Source organism: Perognathus longimembris, chromosome 12 (genome assembly GCF_023159225.1).
Source record: "Perognathus longimembris pacificus isolate PPM17 chromosome 12, ASM2315922v1, whole genome shotgun sequence".
NCBI classification, from domain to species: Eukaryota; Metazoa; Chordata; class Mammalia; order Rodentia; family Heteromyidae; genus Perognathus; species Perognathus longimembris.
The window spans coordinates 2604050-2625479 of NC_063172.1; the positions used below are offsets into that span (position 1 = coordinate 2604050).

The following is a 21430-nucleotide window of genomic DNA, read 5'->3' on the forward strand; positions in this document are numbered from 1 at the left end:
GACTGTGCACATTCTAGGCAAGTACTCTGCACTGAGCCTATATTTCCTGTATTTTTTCTCATAAATTATCTGCTTATCTTTGCTGCTTTTTATTATTTTTTTTCTTTTGAAGTTTTGTTCTTTTTTTCCTCCCAATTTTTATGACCTCTTTATATATTAGGAGTATTGGCCCTTTGGTATGTACGTTGGTCTCAGATTATCTTGTATATACTTGTTATTTATGTCTTTGCACTATAATTATGTAGTTGAATATATGTCTTTTCATGTTGTATTTGAATTTGCATCATGCAGGTGTTTTGCTGTATTTGGGTTTTGAAACATCCAGGCATTTTGAAGTTCTTACACATTTTTTGTGTAGATTGAGAGCCCTGAACCATTTGGAGTTTGTTCTTGTGTTTGGTATAGAGCATGAGTGTGGGTCTGGTTTTTCCCTCTTTCAAATGGCCACAGGTAATGCAGTACCACAATTCAGAAGCCATCTCAGCCCTGTCTTTTCAGGGCTTGATGTTGGAGAAGTGACCCTCCCGGTTCACAGATGCCGGTCTTTCTGCCTGTCCTCTGCAAAACAGAGCCGGCAGCACCCGTGTTGCGGGCTCTGCTTTGTGTTTTGATTGACTGGCAGGCATCCTCCACCTGGTCTAGTGCTGCGTGTAGGCTGTGGCTGGGATTATTGCTGCAGTAGAACTTGCCACATCTAAGCCCCTTTGTTCTCCCGGTATGCCTTTGCTTTTCTCTCCACAGCTCCATTCATCTCTGCTTTGTCCCCTTTCCTGCTTTGTCTTGTCTGTGTATCCGAGTTCCAGGCTTGAGCCTTGTATACAGTCTTACACACAATAGGGACGTGTAGCTATCTTGCTGATGATTAAAGGACTGGGGAAACTCGAGTGCCTTTGTGATGGGGTCTGTCTCTGCCTGCCCATCTTTTCACACTCTGCGCTCCAGCCTGGGCTGCAGCCTGCCTGGGGCATTGATTTTCTTGCCTGCAGTGCAAAGGCTGTGAGGGTTGCGATGACTCTGGGTTTTACTGGCTCACAATAACGTTGCACGGGGGCTGTCAAAACTGTAGATATCAGGAAAGATCAACTCTGCTGTGTGCTAGTGTTTTTGGAGCCTTTTTTTTTTTTTAATCCAGTGAAATTAAATCAGTCTGGCCTGGTACGCTCTCCTGAGATGAGACTATGCTCAGTTCCCTTCCCACAGATTATACTGTTTGTGCTTGTGTCGTATAGATTGCTCCCTTCAGCCTTGGCATTGGGGGCTCCAGGGATGAGCACTACCTTCTTTATAAGAGGGAGGGACATCTGGGGACTCCCCAGGCTTGGATCCTGTGCTGCTGAAAAGATGTCATCCCCAAATAGAACCCAAGCCCCCCCCCCCATCCTGACTCTTGGCATGTGTCATCTTTTGCTTCTCTAAGAAGAATAAAGCGTGAAGGGAGTTTTTAATAGAGCTAATACATTAAGTCAACCCCCTATCATTTATTAGTATTAACTTGCACAGAAAATTTATTTTGTCTGAGACTGGAACTTGAACTCAGTGCCTGATACTTTTGCTCATTGGCTGGTGCTCCATCAACTGAGCCATGTCTCCACCCCCGACACCAGAGGCTTCGTACCTGCTGAAGACACAGAGCACCCAACCTGACGGTGGCTTGGAGTGCACATGCCGGACTTGTCCTCCAGGAGCCTCCCCCCTGTGGGAGCCGTGGGTCCCCCCTCTCTCCCCCAGCCTGGGCAGATAGCAGATCCCTCGGCACAGGTGTCTGCACGCGATGGCTTGCAGCTTTTGTGGTGTGGAGCCTCAGAAAGTGCCCCTAAGGGATCCTTTGGTTCTGTGAGCAGCCTGGGCTTGGGGTGCTGGGTCTTGCTGATCTGAATGTATTCTTTAAAAGTACATATTTTAGGACAATTCTTCCTCTTATTATTTATAATCTTCCCTTCTCGCTGCTTGCTTCACAAAATTCATAGGATACAGAATTCAAAGCCAGTTGCCTTCCCACTGTCTCCGGTGCCCAGCCCAAGCTGCCTGCCTCCCCCCTGTCCCCGGACCCCAGACCATGTTGCTTGCCTCCCTGGAGTCCCCTGGCGCCTCCCCCCTCTCCCCCCAGGGTGCCCTGCAGTCCTCTCCTCTGTCAGAAGACAATTTTGCTTGTGGCATTTTTTTGGTTCCCCTCGTGTAGACGCTCTGTCTATTCATCTATCTGTCGCCCACCCATCTTTCCACTTATCTATTCCTTCTGCTTGGTTTCAAAAAGCCTTTGAGGCCGCTTGCAGAGTAGCTGAAGCACGTGGTGAGAACAGAAAGGTTGTGCGCCGGGAAGGTGGCCCGTGGGAGGCCTTGGCCCCCGGCTGGCCGTGTGGCAGGTGACCCGGCCTGAGGAGAAGCCTATCTCTCCCTCTCGTACCTAGGCTTGTGAGAATTTTTTTTCCAGTGTCTTCTGAAATCAAAGACTATTCATTTTTTTTATTTATATTTATTTTTTTGTCTCCTAGAGTTCCCTGAGTAGGAGGTGATGTCCTGAGAATGGAAGTTAAAGTTCTTTCCCAAAGTGGGTCTGCTGGCGAGGGAATGGGATGGCTCTGCTTATGGATGGGAGTTGTCAGCCACGGAGAGGAGACTGGCATTCATTTACCGGTGTTCAGTTGAGCACGTGTCTCCTCTGTCTCCCGCGAGGCCGCGTTGTGGTCTGTGAGAGCGAGCCACACGGGCTGACTGACCCGAGCACGGCGGAGCCGGGGGTGGGATGCGTGCCGCCGGCACGGGATGCAGGCGCGGCCTTGATCGAGAAGTTTCAGCAGGGAGGGAAACGTATTCACGGTTAATTAACACCAAATACAATGCTTTGACGCTAAGACTGTTACAGGACATAGGCAGCCTATGAAGATTTTAAACAGTGATTCATTATTTAAGCGGATTCAATATGCTTATTTAGGTTTTGTCCAATTCACATTCCTCCTTAAACCAACAAAGGAACAAGACAGAAAAAGCAAAAGATGGTTTCTTTTTTTCCCCCCCTCCATCTGCAGGTGCCCTCACTACCAATGGCATAAATCCTGACACCAGTGCTGAGATTGGACGTGCCAAGAACTGCCTCAGCCCAGAAGACATAATTGACAAGTACAAAGAAGCCATTTCCTATTACAGCAAGGTGATTCCTGCTTTGTGGTTTTTGTGCACAATTGTGTAATTTCCATCATAAATTGTCTTTGTGTAGTGTGTAATGCTTCAGTATCTTGTAAATAGCAGTTCCTGTAAGCATTCATCTGTTATTCTCTAATGTGTAGTGCTATGTGTCTAATTTTTTTTTCTGATTTAAAACTGTGTATTTAGTGTAATAACTTTAGGAAAAAGCAGAAAAGGAGGACCACCATAGCCCCATTCCTCAGAGGAATCGTTTTTAACATTTTAATATCTGTTTCTGGTCCTTTTGTGTATTATCTGTATCATAAAAACAGGATGCTGTACTTGCTGTGAGCAGAGCTACATTTTTTACTTGGCATATTACATGTTCCTCTAGTGGATTAAATCTTCCATGGCACAATTTTTAACCATCTAGATGGCCTTCCATCCATTACATCTAATGTCCTTTTTACTTTGGACTTACTAGTTTTTTATTTTTATTTTTTATAAATCATTTTTATTTTCCAATCTTCACTTTTGTTTTGTTTTTTGCCAGTCCTGGGCCTTGAACTCAGGGCCTGAGCACTGCCCCTGGCTTCTTTTTGCTCAAGGTTAGCACTCTACCACTTGAGCCACAGTGCTTCTCCCATTTTTTTTCTATATATGCGATGCTGAGGAATTGAACCTAGGGTTTCATGTATGTGAGACGAGCACTTTACCACTAGTCCACATTCCCAGCCCTAGTTTTTGATTTTGATGTGCTCGGGAGTGAACTTGGGGCTTCACACATGCTCTGTGCTCTGCTGCTGAACAGAACACAGCCTTATTATTATTATTTTAAATTCCAATGCTCTTACTGGAGCACTGAGAAAGAAAATGCAAGCTGTATACAGCAGTGCTATCCAGGGAGCTATGGAGAGCCTTCCCGTCTCCACATGGTGATTACCAGCCGTTGGCTGTGCGTCTCTTGTGACTGTTCCGCCTCTGAGACATGCATACACATTTTCTTTGCCTGTCTCTCACCCTGCAGCTTGCTTTATCCACACAGAAGCCTGCCTGTTCTAGACCATGGCTTCCTCCTTACTCAGACCCACTCGCCTTCCCCAGTGCCGTGGGGAAGAGCGGTCGGGGAAATGTGTTTATGGCTGCTCACCCCAGGCTGCTCTGCGAGTGGCTGCCGGGCGAGAGCACAGCGAGACAGCTGCCTCCGCTCCTAGAGTTCACAGCTGGCCCGGCTCGCTTAATCAGCTTGTTGTTGATGGGCGGTTAGGGTTTCTTGCTTTCCCACCACGAGAGAAGTGCTTTGCCGAGCGTTTTTCTGCGTCCATTCCTGTGTCCTTGTGTGAATATTCCTGTAGGTTAGATTTTCCTAGACCTTTCACCACTGGATAAGAAGTTAAGGTCTGTCGCTGGTTATTTCCAACCCACTCTCCAAATTCCTTCTATCATGACTGAATAGATACAGAACTATTTATTCAGACAATCTTCTGTTACTGCTTGTTATTTAGTTTTCTTTCCTTTTCTTCCCAGTGTTGTAAACTGTGGACTCAAGTCAGGTCTGCATTGTTTCAAGTTATAGCTTTATTGTGTTGTCTTCCGGAAAGGTGCAGTCAGCCCTGGCTCCCACTGTGAGCGTGAAGGAGCCTCTGGCTCTTTGCCTTGCAGTGTCTGCCAGTACCAAGAGCAGAGGTCATTTGTCATTGTTTTAGTTGATAGGATCAGCAATGAGGTGCTGAGCATTTATTGCTTGCCATTTCTTTTGTGATCATTCATTTGCGTTCTTTGTACACATGCAAGTAGGGTGCCTTTTTTTCCCCCCCTTTTTTTGCCTTTTTTTTTTGTCCGTGGGGCTTGAATTCTGGGCCCTGGCGCTGTCCCTGAACTCTCCAGCTGGAGGCTGGTATTCTACTACTTGGAGCCACAGCTCCACTTCTGGTTTTCTAGTGATTAATTGGAAATAAGAGTTTCATGGACTTTCCTGCCTGGGCTGGCTTTGAACCAGGGTTCTCAAATCTCAGTTTCCTGAGTAATTAGGATTACAGGCATGAGCGACCAGCACTCAACTTTTTTTTTTTTTTAATCAGTTGTGGGGCTTTAACTCAGGGCCTAGATGCGCTCTCTGAGTTTTTCTGCTTAAGGCTAATGCTCTACAACTTTGAGCCTTTTTCTTGTTGTTGTTATTGTTGGAGCTTCTTTGAGCCACTTTTATTAGAGATAAGATTCTCACAGACTTTCCTTCCCAGGCCGGTTTTGAACTACAGTCCTCAAATCTTAGCCTCTTGAGTAGTTAGAATTATAGGCATGAGCCACCAGTGCCTGGCTTTGTAACTGTTTTTGTTTGATTTGTGAATGAGATTTCTTGCCATTATGTTTTCTGACTGTATAGGAAAGCAGATTGATTTTTTGGTGTTTATTTTATAACTTCATTTCAAAATTGCATTAAGCACTTTTTTTTTTTTAGAGCTCTTTCTTGTCTCCTTTTTACAAATTGGTTTCCAAGAGTGTGAAAATGGCAGTAGTTGGCAGGATTGATGTGCACTGGCTTGTCTATGCTGTAGAGAAGCAGATATGCATTCTCCTGTGGTGTGGCTACACCTGGGGCACGCGGGAGGATGCTTAGCAGTGGTAAGGCAGCCCCCCATTTCTGGGTCAGCTTACTCCTAGAGGGCAGAGTGCCTGGAGCCGGCAGCTGAGTGTGGACAGAGCCCCCTACTCCCTAGGGCTGTCTGACTGCAGTCAGGGCTCTGGCCTCTGAGATCCAGCTTTTCTCCTTCCTCTCTCAAAATTGGGAAATGAAGGTCTGCTGCGTAGAATGCTTAATCAGGGTAAATGATTTTATGTATATAAATGTCTAGCACAGTGACAGGCTCATTAGTACTGCTCAATAAAACATTGGTTATTGTCTCCTCCCCCGAGTTTAGTATTCCACAGGGCATCTGGGGGAGAGCTAGCTCCTCATGTGGACTTATGCAGGTTGGAAAGGAAAATTAATGTCTTGCCTTTCTCTGCCTGCATTTTGATTCCTTTGTGTTATCTGGCTTTTTTCCCCCCTTCTTTCCTCTCTTCTTTCACCTCTACTTTCCTATGTGACCCAAGCCTCTAGATTAGAATTGCCTGGAAGCTTGCAGCATCATAATGAAGTATCAGTGTAATGTGCAATGTGCACACATGTGGACATTCATGCACACACAGATGCACGCAGGTACACATGCACACATAAGCAGAGGAATTTATACACACAGATACACATGTGTACACCTACACTGAGGCACACACATACACAGATGTACAAATACATATACACACAGTGCATATGCACACATACATGCGCACACACACACACACACACACACACACACAAAACATGATTTACCTCCTGCTGGATGATGAGAAGCACACCGCTGTTTTCTTTCTCAGAGGCTGACAGTAAAGCCTCTGATGTAGACACTTGCTGGCTTTGTGAATGATTTCTTCCTGGGTTTCTAATTTTTGCCTGAGGATATTCTCTTACTTGGTAGAGAGGAATGGAGAAGTGACAATTTGAGCTACGGGGGCATTTAAAAAAAATCTCTTTGTTTATTTTTTTGGCATTCCTAGGGTTTGAACTCAGGACTTATTTATGTCACACTTGATTTAGAAGGCGTTCTACCACTGATCCATACTTCCATCTTTTTTTTGCATTGGTTAACTTAAAAAATTGTTATTGTAGAGATGATATACAGAGGGGTTATAATGACCTAAGTCAGGTAATGAGTACTTTTCTTTTTGGACAGCATCACTTCTTCCCTTGCTCTCTCCCAGTTCTTTTCTCCTGTCCCCACCCACAAGTTGTATAGTTCATTTTCAACATAGTGTCTAGTGAGTACCACTGTTGTATTTGTTGACCCTTTGACCCTCCATTTCTGTGCCCCTCTTCCAAAAACAGATAAATGAAAAAAATGAGAAAAAAAGAAAAGAAAACAAAAACAGCAACAAAGAGAAAACCTTTTGTTTCCATTTTCTGGAGTTCATTTTGAGAAATATTATTTTATATGATCAGATGCACAAAGGCATTGCACCTTTGTGATCCTCCCCTAAGAATATCCTCCTTTGGTCTCACTGTCTGTGAACGTCTAAAGTCCTGTATAATTTGCCATGTTGCATGCGCTGGTTAACTTACACACACACACACACACACACACACACACACACACACACACACACATTTGGTAGCAGATTTAAAAACATCTTTAGTTGTATAAAAGGGTTTCACTTCAGCATGTCAGTGTATGATTACACCCCTTAATCAGTGTCACCCTCTAGCGGTGTCAGGAATCAGACTCAGGAGGTCACAGGTCTTTAGCACTGTCACAGAGGGGCACGAGAAGCTGGGACTTGTGTCACTCTGTGCACAGGTAGTAAGGGAGCGTGTGCGAGGGCAGAGGGCCTGGCCTGTTGGGGTTCTGGGAGGGCAGGGCCAGGCCTGGCCTGCTTTGGTTCTGGTGTCTTGGCTTTTGCAGAGAAGGCTACTCTTGCCTGGAACCTGGGTTTCTAATCAGCTTGGGCTCAAGCATGCTTCCCCAGCCTTTTGTGCTGATTTGCTGATGTCCTGGGACATGTACCCCCTCTTTGTTGTCCTTGGCTCCCCAGTCCCACATAGGCAGGGTGCCAAGGCCAGAGAGGCTAGACCTGAGCTAAGTGAGGTGACAGGCTGTGTTTCCATCTTAGGGTTGGGGCAGGCAGCCCTGACTTCACCATTTACTAGCTTTGTGACCTTAAAGAAGGATGTTTTTGGGGAGCCATTTATTTTAGAGGTTTTGTGTTAGAATTGTTTTAGAGTTCTCTCATTTATTCTTAAAGTACTGACTCCATGGCTCTGAGCTGGGATCTTGGCAGGTGGTTATTACTTAGGCCTCAGTAGTGAATATGGGGCCCGGTGCCTTCTTCCCAGGCCTCATGTTCAAGCCAGTGCTTGTATAGGACTGGAGACTCAGTGGTCAGTTACTGTCCATTCTTTTCTACATCCCCACTGATTCTGGGATCTCCCTATAGTTGTATATAACATATTTTGAATGATTTTTTTCATGATTCTCTTTGAAACCTATTTAATATTGTATGTACAAAATGTGTGGAAGAAAAGTTTTGAAGGAAATGTAGTTTTTTTTTTATCTCAGTGAAATCAAGTCTCCTTGTCAGTTTCTATTGTGTTGTTAAATGATACACACAATGGGTAGGTATTTGGCTTTACTGCTAGTGCTAGACAAGTATAAACAGTTCCATGTGCTGATCATCTTTGATTAATTGCATGTAATATGCCAGATTATTTGTGTGCTTCAGGTTTGGAAAAGAGGAAAGAATGTAGACTTCTCTTTTCAGGGACTGTAATTATAAGTAGGTTTTTTTTTTTTTAAATGACCAGATCTGTGTAATGCTTGGCAAACAGGCAAGCTGTGTTTTCATGAGTAGACACACCATGCCAGGCCTGTAATTGACTGCACATGTGGTATTCTGTGTGTCATGATACCTCTCTGAAAAGGGTGCCAGTGCGTTGCCCTGCCCGGCCTGCGCTCTCTTTGTTCACATGGACGCCACTTCTGTAAACTTCTATCTAGTTTAAAGAATTTTCCCCCCTCAGTTACATCAATTGAAAATTACTCCAATCTAGTTAAGGAGGGAAAACAATAAGGATAAAAGACTCTGGTGAAAAAAAAAAGAGAGAGAGAATGGCAGAGTTGCAGATCGTGCGGACAGTTTGCGGTGGAGCTGAGGGAGACAGCAGCGTAGAGGGAAAAGGGAGGGAGGAGGAGGACCAGCCTTGGGCCCCGTGGCTGCCTGGCTGAGTGCGTGTTCCCTCACGTGACATGCTTCCGTCTTACTAATTCCGTGTATGTGAGTCAGACTCTGAATTTTGCAATTTTATACAGTATCAAGCTATGGTGATTGTATTGTTTCGATGCATGCAAGCTGATGGGCAGTCGCGGGTCACTCATGAAGGGCAGGCTTTCCTGGAAATGCCTGTGCCCTGTGGGGTGGGAGGGGTATCAGCAACTTCTTTTCCCTTTTTGATGGGGGTTCCTTCTTTGTGCCCTACAGTATAAGAATGCTGGTGTCATTGAGTTGGAGGCCTGTGTCAAGGCCGTGCGTGTCCTGGCAATTCAGAAGCGCAGCATGGAAGCTTCGGAGTTCCTGCAGAACGCGGTGTACATCAACCTCCGGCAGGTGAGCCTCTGCCCTTGTGGAGGAGGTGGTACAGTTTGAGGGAGTCTTTCACTTCTCTTCCAGCTGGTTTTGCAGTGCCACTTGCAGTATGGCATGATAAAATGATGGAGTTGTAGCTTGAGAGCCAAGTGGCTGTTGTTTATATATTTTACTTCCTCATTTTATTGTATTTTGTTTCCATCCTTTGGAATTTGCTGTCCTGTCAACATCTTTTTATGGGAGAAATAACTTTGCCTCCTACCACTTGGCATTCTTGGCCATGCTTCATGGCTCCTGCCTGTATTTTGTTACTTGTGAATGACTTGCCATTTGTAGCTCTGTTTGGGCTGTTGGGTTTATAAAACGTGAAGTTTCTGAAAATATTTTGTAGGACCAACAGGTGTTAGTTAACTCTGAGTTGGAATAATGCTGGGGATACAACCTAGCGTCTCATGCATGCCGTGTAAGGGCTATGCCACTGAACGACATCCCAACACTTGAAAGCCCGTGTGTGTGTGTGTGTGTGTTTCTGTGTGTTTGTGGGTGTGCACATGTGTGGGTACATGTGTGGTTCCACCCTGTGCTAGCTATTGCTGACCTTCCCAGGCCCTTGTATGAAAGCATGAACACATCGATCATGTGAAATCCTCCAGCGGAGATTATGGGTGCAGCTGGGCTGACTTGGGTCTTTGTGGGGAGGCCTCCAGCATGCACTGCTGGAGTGGAGTGGGGAGCCATTTTTTTTTTCTGCAAATAGACATTTGGACATCGATAGCATTATTCACAGACCATACAAAATTACCAAAACACAAAATAATCATTATACACAGCTGGCCACAGTGGCCCACAGGAAGCCTATGAGAGGCATGTGTGTCTGACCTGTTACATACTAAATAATTTAGAGGGCCCATGGGCCAAGTTCTTTCACCTAAGGACCGTGGCCAAGTAGTGCTGTGTTAGGAGGGGGCACAGAGAGAGGTGGGAGGTTCCCGCCCTTGCTGTATGAGATCTGGGGTGTGGCCTGAGACTCTTGGGTGCTGAGAGATCACCCTCAGAGAGAAAGGGACCGCCGTGGGGGCTGAGGAGCCTCTGAGCCAAGGCACAGGGTGCAGGTGCCATGTTAGGTCTGAGCTCTGGGAGCCAGATGTCACTCGGAGGCTGGAGCAGTTGTGTTTGTGAGGGAAGGTGAGGAGACGGTGCTTCAGTGGCAGCTGGTGAGACGTTGGCATCTGCCCTGCTTGCAGATGAAGAGGGCTGAGCCTCCCCAGACAGGCAGGAGTAGGAGCCAGTAGGCCTTTCTACTGGGAGCAGCAGTCACTCAGTGATGCCAGCATCTGGTATTTCCACCTGTGAAGCAGCAGCACACAAGTTCCCTGCGGCCAGGAGACTCTTTGGTGCTGGTTCAGTGCTGCCCTCTGGGAGGGACTGGAAGGAGCAGGGTTCCCAGGGGAAACCTGAGACAGAGCAGCGGGGCTATCTTGAGGCAGACCTTCAAAGGCCCAAGGCACAATAACTGCAGCCTGTGTGGCAGGAGCCAGCAGGAAGGGTTCTGGGGAGGAGAGCAGCCACAGCTGTTTCACTAGTTGCTTCTTTAAGACTCGAGGGCTCTTAACCACTACCCCTGTCTTTGCAAAACAACGCTCAAAACTTGATCCTGCTGAGACGTTTCCATGGGTGGGCATGTTCAGACTTTTTTTTTTTTTCCCTAAGAAGATAAAGTGTTCCTCAACACGCGGGCATGTGCTGCCTTTGGAACAGCCCTGTCTTTGCCACTTTGGAGCACTAGAGGGCAGCAAAGGCTCACAGGAAGAGCCATCCAGGCCTCGCCACCCAGTGCCAGGGTGGCTGCCCGTCTCTCCTCCCCAGCGTGGTGCTCTGGTGCTTTGCCATTGTTGACTCATCTGGATGTTTGTCTGCCAGATGGGCAGGCAGAAATAATGAGTTCTGGTGGGATTTTATAATCACAATAAAAAGAAGGGACTGTAGTTTTTCTGAAATAGAACAAGCTTTTGGTTCTTGATCAAGTGTGTTCCATTGTAGAGTTGATGACTTGAATCTATTCCTGGGGAATGATTTGAGCAAATGTGAAATTTTGAAAGGAACCGATCTGTGAGTACTGTCGGTTCCTGTGCTTGTAAAAATGCCCGCATGAAACCAGGTGCCAGTGGCTCACCGCTGTAATTTAGCTACTTAGGAGGCTGAGATCTGAGCATCATAGTTGAAAGCCTGCTTGGGCAGGAAAGTCTCTGAGACTGTTATCTCCACTTAACTATTAAAAAGCCAAAAGTGAAGTTGGGACTCAAGTGGCAGAGTGTCAGCCTTGAGCAAAAAAGAAAAGAAAAAAAAAAAAGCTCAGGGACAATACCTAGGCCCTGAGTTCTAGCCTCAGGATTGGTAAAACAAAACAAGAAAACAAACCCCTGCATGAGCATCAAAACTGATAAGTAGTGCCTTTGGACTCACCGGTATTGGAAAAGGTCTCTGTAGAATTGGGTGCAGGGTCCATCTGCTGTGGTAGAGGCACGAGTTGAACTTGTCCCTTGTGGTCAGGGTGCCTCATTTCTGACAACTAACTGGAACTACCACACGGCAGCAAGCTTTTTGTTTTCTACCAGCTGTGTTCAGATATGCGTACCAGACATGATCATTTTGCAGGCAGGTGGTGCAGAAGAGCTGGGGCGGGAGGAGCCTGGGCTTCAACCCCCGGTTTTAAGCTTAAATTGCCATTTCCTTACTGTGTGGCCCAGAGGAGTTATGTAACACCTCATTCTACTTCCAAGTCTGTAAAGCAAGAACAGCAATGTTCCCTTCTTCCTATACCTATGAACAATCGGGTGATGCATGCACACAGCTGGAGACTCTGCTGGGCACAGACAGGGCGTTCCCTGGCACGTGTGGGCGCAGGCAGCAACTCAGGCTGGTTCACGACTGTTCATCCTGGGGTTGTGTGCCCTTACAACTATGTCTTCCAAGAGTAGCCATTCCTACTTGCAGAGCAGAACTTTGGGCTGAAGGAAGGTAGACTGTGATTTAGGGGTGAGGGTTTTCTGCCCTTCACTGCCCTCGGCGGTGCTCTGTGCGGGATGCCTGCCTCTTCTTGACCTTTCAGTGAGCAACGGAAAGCCCAAGTGTGAAGTCGGAATAGAGAAACAGGCTCTAAGCACATAGACACGGGAGCACTTACTCCCCACCGAGTCCTTTCTGCAGAGGACAAGACTCCCACCCCAAGGTCTGGGGAATTTTCTGGTTGGGATTGCCCTAGTGATACTAATCCTAGGAAAATAAGTTCTATAGCTGTGAAAAGATGAGCGCAGAGCTTGTTGCTCTGCCGCTAGGTGCTGGGAAGCTTGCCGTCGTGTTGTTCCGGAGGGCACCGTCGGCTTGCTGCGGGCTGACTGCTAAGTGCTCCACGCAGCATCTCCGCGGCTTGCTTGCTGCCCTCGTTCAAGGACGTCGTCCACGCTCAAGATTTAAATCCGGTCAACTGTGATTTGAAAATCTACCAGGTAGCAACTGGAATGATTGAGACTTTTTTTTTTCCTTTCTTCAGTAGAAATGGCAAGTGACAAAAGAGAAAGTGAGTAAGAAATTATTCGAAAAAGTAGACAAAAATCTGCCCTTACCAGATGTGGGAAAGTTCAGGAATGATTTCGAACCACTTAAGAAGAACATTTTGATTTGTGATACCATTGACTAAGCCTTGCAACCTCTTTGTCTCTGGTTAATTTCTCTTCAAAGACATTCAAATTTTATGCAGGCTGCTCTGCTCAGATGGAAGAACAGCCTCTTTACATTTTTGGATGCAGTTCCTTAATGAAGCTGTTGCTAAGGAAACCTGCAAGAGCCCGGCTCACAGCCATTGTAGGGCTGGCAGTCAGGCATGGAGGACGGGGGACGCATAGGAATGCGGCTTAGGTACGGATGAGACAGGTCAGCCCCGGCCAGCAGGGCCCTCGGCTTTCAGAGTGGCTCTCACAGAGAAACTCACACGAGGAGGGAGGAAAATCGGCTTTTTCCACCAGGGATGGAAAAGAGAGGCAGCTGAGAACTTTCTGGTTGAACAAGAGTCCAGGATGTAGAGTGTCACTCTGCTCTTTTGGAGAGAGGGGTTGGTGGGGAACAGGCATAGGAGGGAAGAAGAAGTGGCAAGTGAGCAAAGCAGCGGCTCTCGGCCACCGTCGGAGGAGAAGGGGAGCTTTGACCCCGTCCTTGCAGCCAGTGAGGCAGGGACGGAGGGAGAGGACTGGGGAGGGGGCTGGTGCTCCGCCCTGGAGCCTTCCCTACCTGGGGATGTGCCGGCAGCGTGCCTTGTGAGACTCGCACTGCACCCCGTTTCCCACACTGCACCCCCTTTCCCTGGTACACTAGCTGTTTTCGAGGAGCGTCCACGCGTGCCTTGATTCCCGCACACACTGCGCTCCAGGCACTGCGATCTCACCTTCCCCTAGCCTCATGTAATTACAATCCTTGTTTCTTCTTCATCCCGGTTTCGATCTCTGTGCTGTTATTGCTGGTGTATTGCGTGTGTTTAAGAAATTGATTTTGGAGGGCTGGGATGTGGCTCAGTGGCAAGGCGCTTGCCTAGCAAGTGCAACGTCCTGGGTTCGATCCCCAGTACCAAAAAAGAAAAGACAAAAAAAATACAGTTGAAAAAAAAAAAAGAGAAATTGCTTTTGGGTCCTTCTTTGGAAGGAGGCAGGATGTAAACGCGTGCATACACAGAGCGTATAGCAGACATGCATCGCTTTTGGAACTTCTTTTCACCTTAGGAGATTCAGGTTGAGCTGAGTCTCGAGGTCCACACATTTTTACTAGGGAAACGTGGCGGTGCACGCAGGTGCGAGAGCAGGTGTGAACTCATCTCCTGCAGTGCCCTCAGAGTCCAGGCACACACGATGCTTCCCGGTGCCTGCACCGGAGTGGGCGCGGACGCGTGCTCCCCTCTCTGCCCTGCGTCGGCACTGTGCCTCTGAGCAGCAGTGACGGCAGGGGCTGGCGGTGGATGGGCAAGGCATTGCACCAAGAGCTTCCAGCCCTCTCTGCACTGCACCCGTAAGGCTCTCCCTCCCGTGAAGGGTCATTTTCATTACTCGGTACCTACTAAGTAGACTCAAGCCTATTCTTAGGTGCAGGACGTCCAGCCTCGAGGAAAGCTGCCAGCGCAGTGCAGTGAGCACTTGCCTACTGCCGTAAATGACCGTGCTTGTCCTTTTGTGTGGATCTAGTCACTAGGCAGAGCGGTTTCAAGGCGCATCCATGTTGTAGTAGAAACTGTTCCTTTTGATATCCAGATAACATTCCATGTATTGCTTATTCATCAATTGGTGGATATTGTTTTTCCCCCCCTTTCCTTTGGTTATTATGAATAATGCTGTCATAAACACTTACATACCGGTTTTTGTGGCAACATCTTTTTAGCCCTCTTGGCTCTGGGCTTGGGATTGGAATTTCTGGCCCTGGAACCCTGTTTAGCTTTTTCGTTTTTGGTGCCAGTCCTATGGCTTGGGCCAGGGACTGGGCACTGTCCTTGAGCCTTTTTTTTTTTTTTTTTTTAATTCAAGGCCGGTGCTGTACTTGAGTCACAGCTCTACGTTCAGCTTTTTGGTGACTAACCCTGCTTGGGCAGGAGTCCTGTGACACTTTGAAACTGGCTTTAAAATTTAAGCCATGATCGTCAGCTTTCAACCTCCTGAGAAGCTAGGATTACAGGCATGAGGCACTAGTCCCCAGCCCCATTTAGCATTTTTGGGAACTCTAAACCTGTTTCCAAGCCAGCTGTACCAGTTTCCATCTCTGTCAGCACACACAGGATTTCCCCTTCCCTGTCAGCACCTGTCATTGTCCATTTTTTTAGCTATGACTAGCCTGTGGGAGCAAAGTGGTATCTTGTGGTGGTTTGGTTTTGCATTCCCCCAGTGTGTTCTTATATGCCTCCTGACCACTTTCATGTTGATCACAGTTCTTTGCTAATTTTATCAATATACTTTCCGTACCCAGGATTGAATACAGGGTGAACACAGCATGCTCTTAGCATGCTCAGGTGTGTGCTGTACTTAGCATGCTGCCACCCCAGCCTATTAACAAATGCTTTGGCAGTTTATAATTGCGCTTTCTTTTCTTTGTATCATTTAGCTGTGAGTTTGTAGTGTATTTTAGATGTTAGTCCCTTATCAGATTTGTGCTTTAGAAAATTGCTTTCCTGTTTTGATGTTAGCTGTCTTTTCTTTTCTTTTTTCTTTTTTTTTCTTTTTTCCCTGAGACTGAATCTCATGATGTTGCTCAGGCTGCTGTTGAGTGCCTGGACTCATGTGATCGTCATGTGTCCTGAGTAGTTGCACACCATGATGCTTGCCCTCACTTTCTCCGTGGTCTCTTTCACAGCACAGTTTTGATGAAGTCTAGTTTGTGTTTTTGGCGTTATATGTAAGGAATCATTGCCAAAGCTATAAAGATTACAACGTTTTACTTCAGGAATTTTACAGGCTTCCTTCTTACTTTTTAAAATAAATCGTGTGAGGTAGGGTTCAGTTTTTTGCACATGAGTATCCAGGTGACCCAGCACTACTTGTTGAAATGATATTGCAGAGCTAGCAGTAAATTAGTGAACCATAACTGTAGGCTTCTTTTTTTTCCACCCTTCATGTTACTCTACCAAATTCATGCACCTGTTCTTAGATTAGCATATGATCTACATCACTGCAGCTTCGGAGTGAGTTGTAAAGTTGAGAAGTATGTCTTCTTTTGTGCTTCTTTTCCACGATGGTCCTGCCTGTTCTGGTACAGCTTGTCCCCTTTTCCAAAGAAGGCAGCTAGGGTTTTGGCACGGACGTCGCAGAATCTATAGACCAGTTCAGTGCCTTTGGTATCCCCACAATGCTGTCTTCCGATCTTGGATATGAGCAGCCAGGGGCCAGCAGCTCTCCCTTCGTTCTCCAGGAAGGAGGCTTGTTTTGCTGGTAGCCCTTTTGTTTTGTTGGGTTTCTTTTTGTTTGTTTTTTACTTTGGTTGTCTCCTTGTAGGAGAGGCATCTACGTCTGTGTCTTGCTTAGATGAGATGTTTGGGAATTGAAAATTTCACCCCTAGGTGAGAATTTTATATTTGTGTAGCTCGTCTTCTTCCTTTCCTGCCTTACTCCCTTTCTTCATCTTGTATGCCCCCTCAACTTCTATTCTACTTGGTGCCTTAATTACAAAGTTAGGCAAATTTCATTCCAATAAAGAATTCTTTATAAGACAAGGACTATCTGAGGTAAAATAGTGATTTATCTCAGCTTTCTTCCTATGCTTGTTTCACTTTTAATGTACAATGTGAGGATTTGGAGTTGATATTAATTTTTTGGGGGGTGATTGATGTTAGATTCTCTTACCTCACTCCCACATTCTGGATTACAGGTGTTTACCACCATGTCCAGCCATATTTATTTAGTTTTGACACAGACTTTTATGATGTTGCTCAGGCTGGTCTTGAATTCCTGGGCTCAAGAGAGCTTCCTGTCTTTTTTTTTTTTTTTTTTTTTTGCCAGTTCTGGGGCTTGAACTCAGGGCCTGAGCACTGTCCCTGGCTTCTTTTTGCTCAAGGCTAGCACTCTGCCACTTGAGCCACAGCGCCACCTCTGGCTGTTTTCTATATATGCGGTGCTGGGGAAAGGAACCCAGGGCTTCTTGTATAGGAGGCAAGCGCTCTTTCCACTTGGCCATATTCCCAGCTCCGAGCTTCCTGTCCTAGCCTCCTGAGTAGCTGAGAATATAAGCATGCCCCACCATATTCAGCTAAATGGAAGTTTTGTAATTTCGAGTATTTTCTGTCTGTGTGATTATGACTGGGCGTAACTGTGGAGAGAAATGGCATGTGATCTCTAAACTGGGGAGTGCCTGGTCTCTCCCTTTTCTTTTCTGCTTCTGTCCCCAGTCAGCACTCTATTGGTCCCAAAGTAGCCACCGACCACTGCTCTTCAGATCCCTACTAGTTCCTGTGTGTGCAGAGGCCTATGGTAGCTGAGCCACAGCTTTGAGCTTCCCTGGCTAGCCACTTTGGTTGGAGCCAGTGATTTTGAAGGTCATAACCCGTTTCTTGAACACCCACTGAGAATTTTATGTCTTTGCTACCTGTCCACAGGTGGCAAATTCAGGGTGCCTTCTCAACAACTTGACTTGGATTTGACAACCCCTCCCCCCACTTTAGTAGAGTAGCCAATAGTGGGAGCTAGCGATGCAACAGGCCGGGCCCAGACCTTCTGCCTGCACCGTGATGAGTTCGCCTCTCCCTCGCCAGTGCACTGGCCTGCTTTCTTTCCTGTTGTGGGACGGAAAGGGTCCACGTTCACTTCCCTGCTGGCAGCAGGAGGGTGAAGTACTGCTGGAGCTCCCCAGTGGTGTCTTGTGGGGAAGGCCTCTTGTCTTGAGCTATCTTTGAGCCACTCAGGTTGGAACTGCCATTACCATCTGGGCTCTGGTCGAGACATCGTGACTGTGAGGCCTGTTGGAGAATTAGAGCAAACACGTTCTGAGCATTGCTCCCTAAAAGAGCAGCAGATTGGAAATGAGTTTGGGGATTTGACTCCATTTCAAGTTTTCATAGAGATCACGGCTGGGCCTCTGCTCAGGACTGCCTCATTTTCTCCTCATCCTTGTGCTGCCGCATCCATGTCCACTGGCCACGTGCAGCTCTGGCCTCAGCGCCCAGGACTCATGCTGATGAGAGGCTTCCTGGTCAAGTGGCTGCCTGCAGCTGGAAAGCTCCCTCCACAGGCTCCAAGAAATTTCCATTCCATTTGCAGCCCAGTGCTTGTCTTTTGCTGTCTTATTACAGTCAGATGACAAGGAGAAGAGGGGAAGTGTTGCCTTTTGTCCAAGCAGGTTTCTTGGAAGGACACATGAACACTCTGATGTGTGAAGGCCAGGGCTTGGAATCCTGTCTTGGCCGTCACTTTCACTTGAATAGTGGACTCATTAAGGTCACCAGCTTAGATCACTATTTTGTGCATGTGCACATGTGGGTCTTTGTGCCAGTCCCCAGGCTTTAACTCAGGGCTTTGTGCTCTAGCCCAGTTCTTTTTACTCACTTCTCCTGCCTTACCACTTGAACCATGCCTCCAGTTTGTTTATTTCCAGTTAATTGGAGATAAAATACTTGGGCTGGCTTTGAACTATGATTCTCAGATCTTAGCCTCCTGCATAGCTAGGATTATAGGTGTGAGTCACCAGCCATTGGCGACTATTATTTTTTCTCTCCCAATATCTTTTGTCGCCTTTGGCACACAGCAGGTGCAGGGGAGGTCCTTGGGGTTTCCAGATGTGTGATGGGAGCAGTAAGTAGTCCAGCCTCACCTTCCTACCCCTCTAGCCCCCGGCCGTGGGTGGCCCTCTCTGCCCTGGAGTCCTTTAGTGGTTGAGCTGCACATGCCTGGAAAGCAGAAGCATCGTTCTAGGAAGCTTGAAGTACCATCAGATCATCACTAACACATAAAGCTTCTAGAAGAACACACAGCATATCTTTGTGACCTCAGGTGAAGGTTTCTTAGCCAAGGACATAGGAAGCACAAGCCATAAGCGAAAGAATCACGAGCTGTGTCATAATGAAATGTTTCTGCTTATCAAGACTCCCTTAGGAAAACAAATTGGGAGAATATCTTCACAAAACTTATATGACTGAAGACTTACATTTGGAACAAATAAAGAACTACTATAATTCAATACTAAGACAAATGACCCAATTTAAAAAACTATCAAGAGATGTGAACAAGTGCTTCACAAAAGATGATACACAAGTGGCCAGTAATCATATGGAAAGATGGCCAACACTCTACTTACCAGGAAAATGCAAATTAAACCCAAAGAATGGCTAAAATAAAAGAGATGGATAGCATCACATGTTGATGAGCTTGTGGAGAGGGTAGTGGAGGTGTTTATGCCTCAGCAGTGTGCGCATGAAATGATACCGCTGCCATGGAATGTTCTGCCAGTCCTGGCAGGGGGTGCAACATACACATGAATAGAGTAGGAGACAGATGATGCTAGAGGGTCTGGAGGGCATAGAATTTGGGGACAGAGGCAGCAGATAGCTGAAGGCTCACCACAGAAGCTTTTGGGAGAGAGTTGGTGGGAGGAGACCCAGACAGCCCATTCCAGTGCCTGGTCTAGCCCTGTCGCTCCTTAGCTGGAGTTGGGCCTGCCTTTTCCACTGCTGCTCTTTGCATCGTCCTGTTTCTTTGCCTGCTAGTTTGCCATCTTTTCAGGCAGAGAAATGCAGCCCCTCAGGCAGCAGCATGGGGTTGCCTGCCGTCCTTTATGGGGTAGCAGGCTGGAGTGGACAGGATACATGACTCCCCGCCCTCCGTCCTGAGCTTCACACATCCTAACTGCGCCTGGGATCGCTGTGGTCATAAACTAAGGCATGGTACAATTGCTGGCTTACAGCAGATGCTTGGTCAGCGAGACAAGTTGTTAATGCAGTGTGGAGTCAGGAAAATGCACTGAGGTCTTGTAATCTTGGAAGGCTCATGTCGAGGCAGTACTGACCCCAGTGTGTCAGTACACAGGGCTCTCTGCATCACATTTTAAGTTTTATGTGTGACAAAAGTCTCTGTCCAAGGCCTGTTGTTCCCTTTCTTTGCTTTGCTGAAGGATGCCTTCCGTGACAGCAAACACTTCCTGGCAGAGGACCTCGGGCTTCTTAGCACATAAAGATGACTTGGAGCTGTGGCTCATGGAGTACCCCGGGCTCTGTACAGCAGCTCCTGAGAGCTTCTCAGTGTGGTCACCATGGCTGTCCCACTCCTTGATGTCTCATGAAGTGTGTGTGTGCATGCCCATGTGTGTCAGTTCTGAGGCTTGAATAAGGCCTGACTCCCTTGCATGGGTTTTGGCTCCCTCCCTCCCTCCCTCCCTCCCTCCCTCCCTCCCTCCCTCCCTCCCTCCCTCCCTCCCCTCCCTCCCTCCCTCCCTCCCTCCCCTCCCTCCCTCTCCTCCCTCCCTCCCCTCCCTCCCTCTCCTCCCTCCCTTTCCTCCCACTCATATCTCTCTCTTTTTTTTTGCCATTCCTGGGCCTTGGACTCAGGGCCTGAGCATTGTCCCTGGCTTTCTTTGCTCACAGCTAGTAGTACTCTACCGCTTGAGCCACAGTGCCTCTTCTGGCTTTTTCTGTGTGTGTAATGCTGAGGAATCGAACCCAGGGTTTCATGTATGCTAGGCAAGCGCTCTACCATTAAGCCACATTCCCAGCCCCTTGCACAGGTTTTTCTATCCATAGCTAGGGTTTTACCATTTGAACCACATTTCCAGTCCAGCTTTTATTGGTGCTACTCTTGGGGCTTGAACTCAGGACCTGGGTGCTGTCTCTGAGCTTTTGTGCTCAAGGCTAGTGTTCTACCACTTGAGCCACAGCTCTACTTTCAGTTTTTGGGTAGTTAACTGGAGATAAGAGTCTCATGGACTTTCCTGCTTGGGCTTCAAACCAGGATCCTCAGATCTCAACTTCCTGAGTAGCTAGGATTACAGGCATGAGTCACCGGTACTGGGCCCAGTCCAGCTTTTTTTGCTGGTTAATTAGAGATAGACTCTCTGGGATAATTTTGCCTGGGTTGGATTTGAACCATGATCCTCACATCTTAGCTTCTTAAGTAGCTAGATTACAGGTGTGAGCCATTGGCACACGGCTCTTGAGGTCTTGATTTATAAAAGATCTTTCGATGTGTTTTTCCCTGAGCATTCTGTTTTCTCCCTTCAGCTCTCGGAAGAAGAAAAGATCCAGCGCTACAGCATCCTGTCGGAGCTCTATGAGCTCATTGGCTTCCACCGCAAGTCTGCCTTCTTCAAGCGGGTGGCTGCCATGCAGTGTGTGGCCCCCAGCATCGCGGAGCCCGGCTGGAGGGCCTGCTACAAACTCCTCCTTGAGACGCTGCCCGGCTACAGTCTGTCACTGGACCCAAAGGACTTCAACAAAGGTGCTGATGCCTGGTTCATTAGTCCCACGTATTTGAGTACCTGCTTGGATATGGCAGACTTTGTGACAGGTGCAGAGCCTGAAACCCCAGCGTTAGGACGGGTGCTTAGAACAAAGAGAGCACGACAGAACGTGGTGGAGCGTGCTGTGGGCCTCCACTCTTAACCTTGTCGCTGGGGGCCAGACACCACG

General features: G+C 47.3%; 1 protein-coding gene across 2 annotated transcripts in view; it reads left to right on the top strand.

Annotated features, from left to right (window-relative positions):
- The window catches only part of Trappc9 (trafficking protein particle complex subunit 9), a 407886-nt gene that overhangs the window by 33881 nt on the left and 352575 nt on the right, over nucleotides 1–21430 (top strand). For both annotated transcript variants that reach the window (XM_048358924.1, XM_048358925.1), the window contains 3 exons: nucleotides 3027–3148; nucleotides 9193–9318; nucleotides 21023–21239. In XM_048358924.1, the coding sequence (XP_048214881.1) occupies nucleotides 3027–3148; nucleotides 9193–9318; nucleotides 21023–21239 (465 nt within the window). The remainder of the gene's footprint in view (nucleotides 1–3026; nucleotides 3149–9192; nucleotides 9319–21022; nucleotides 21240–21430) is intronic.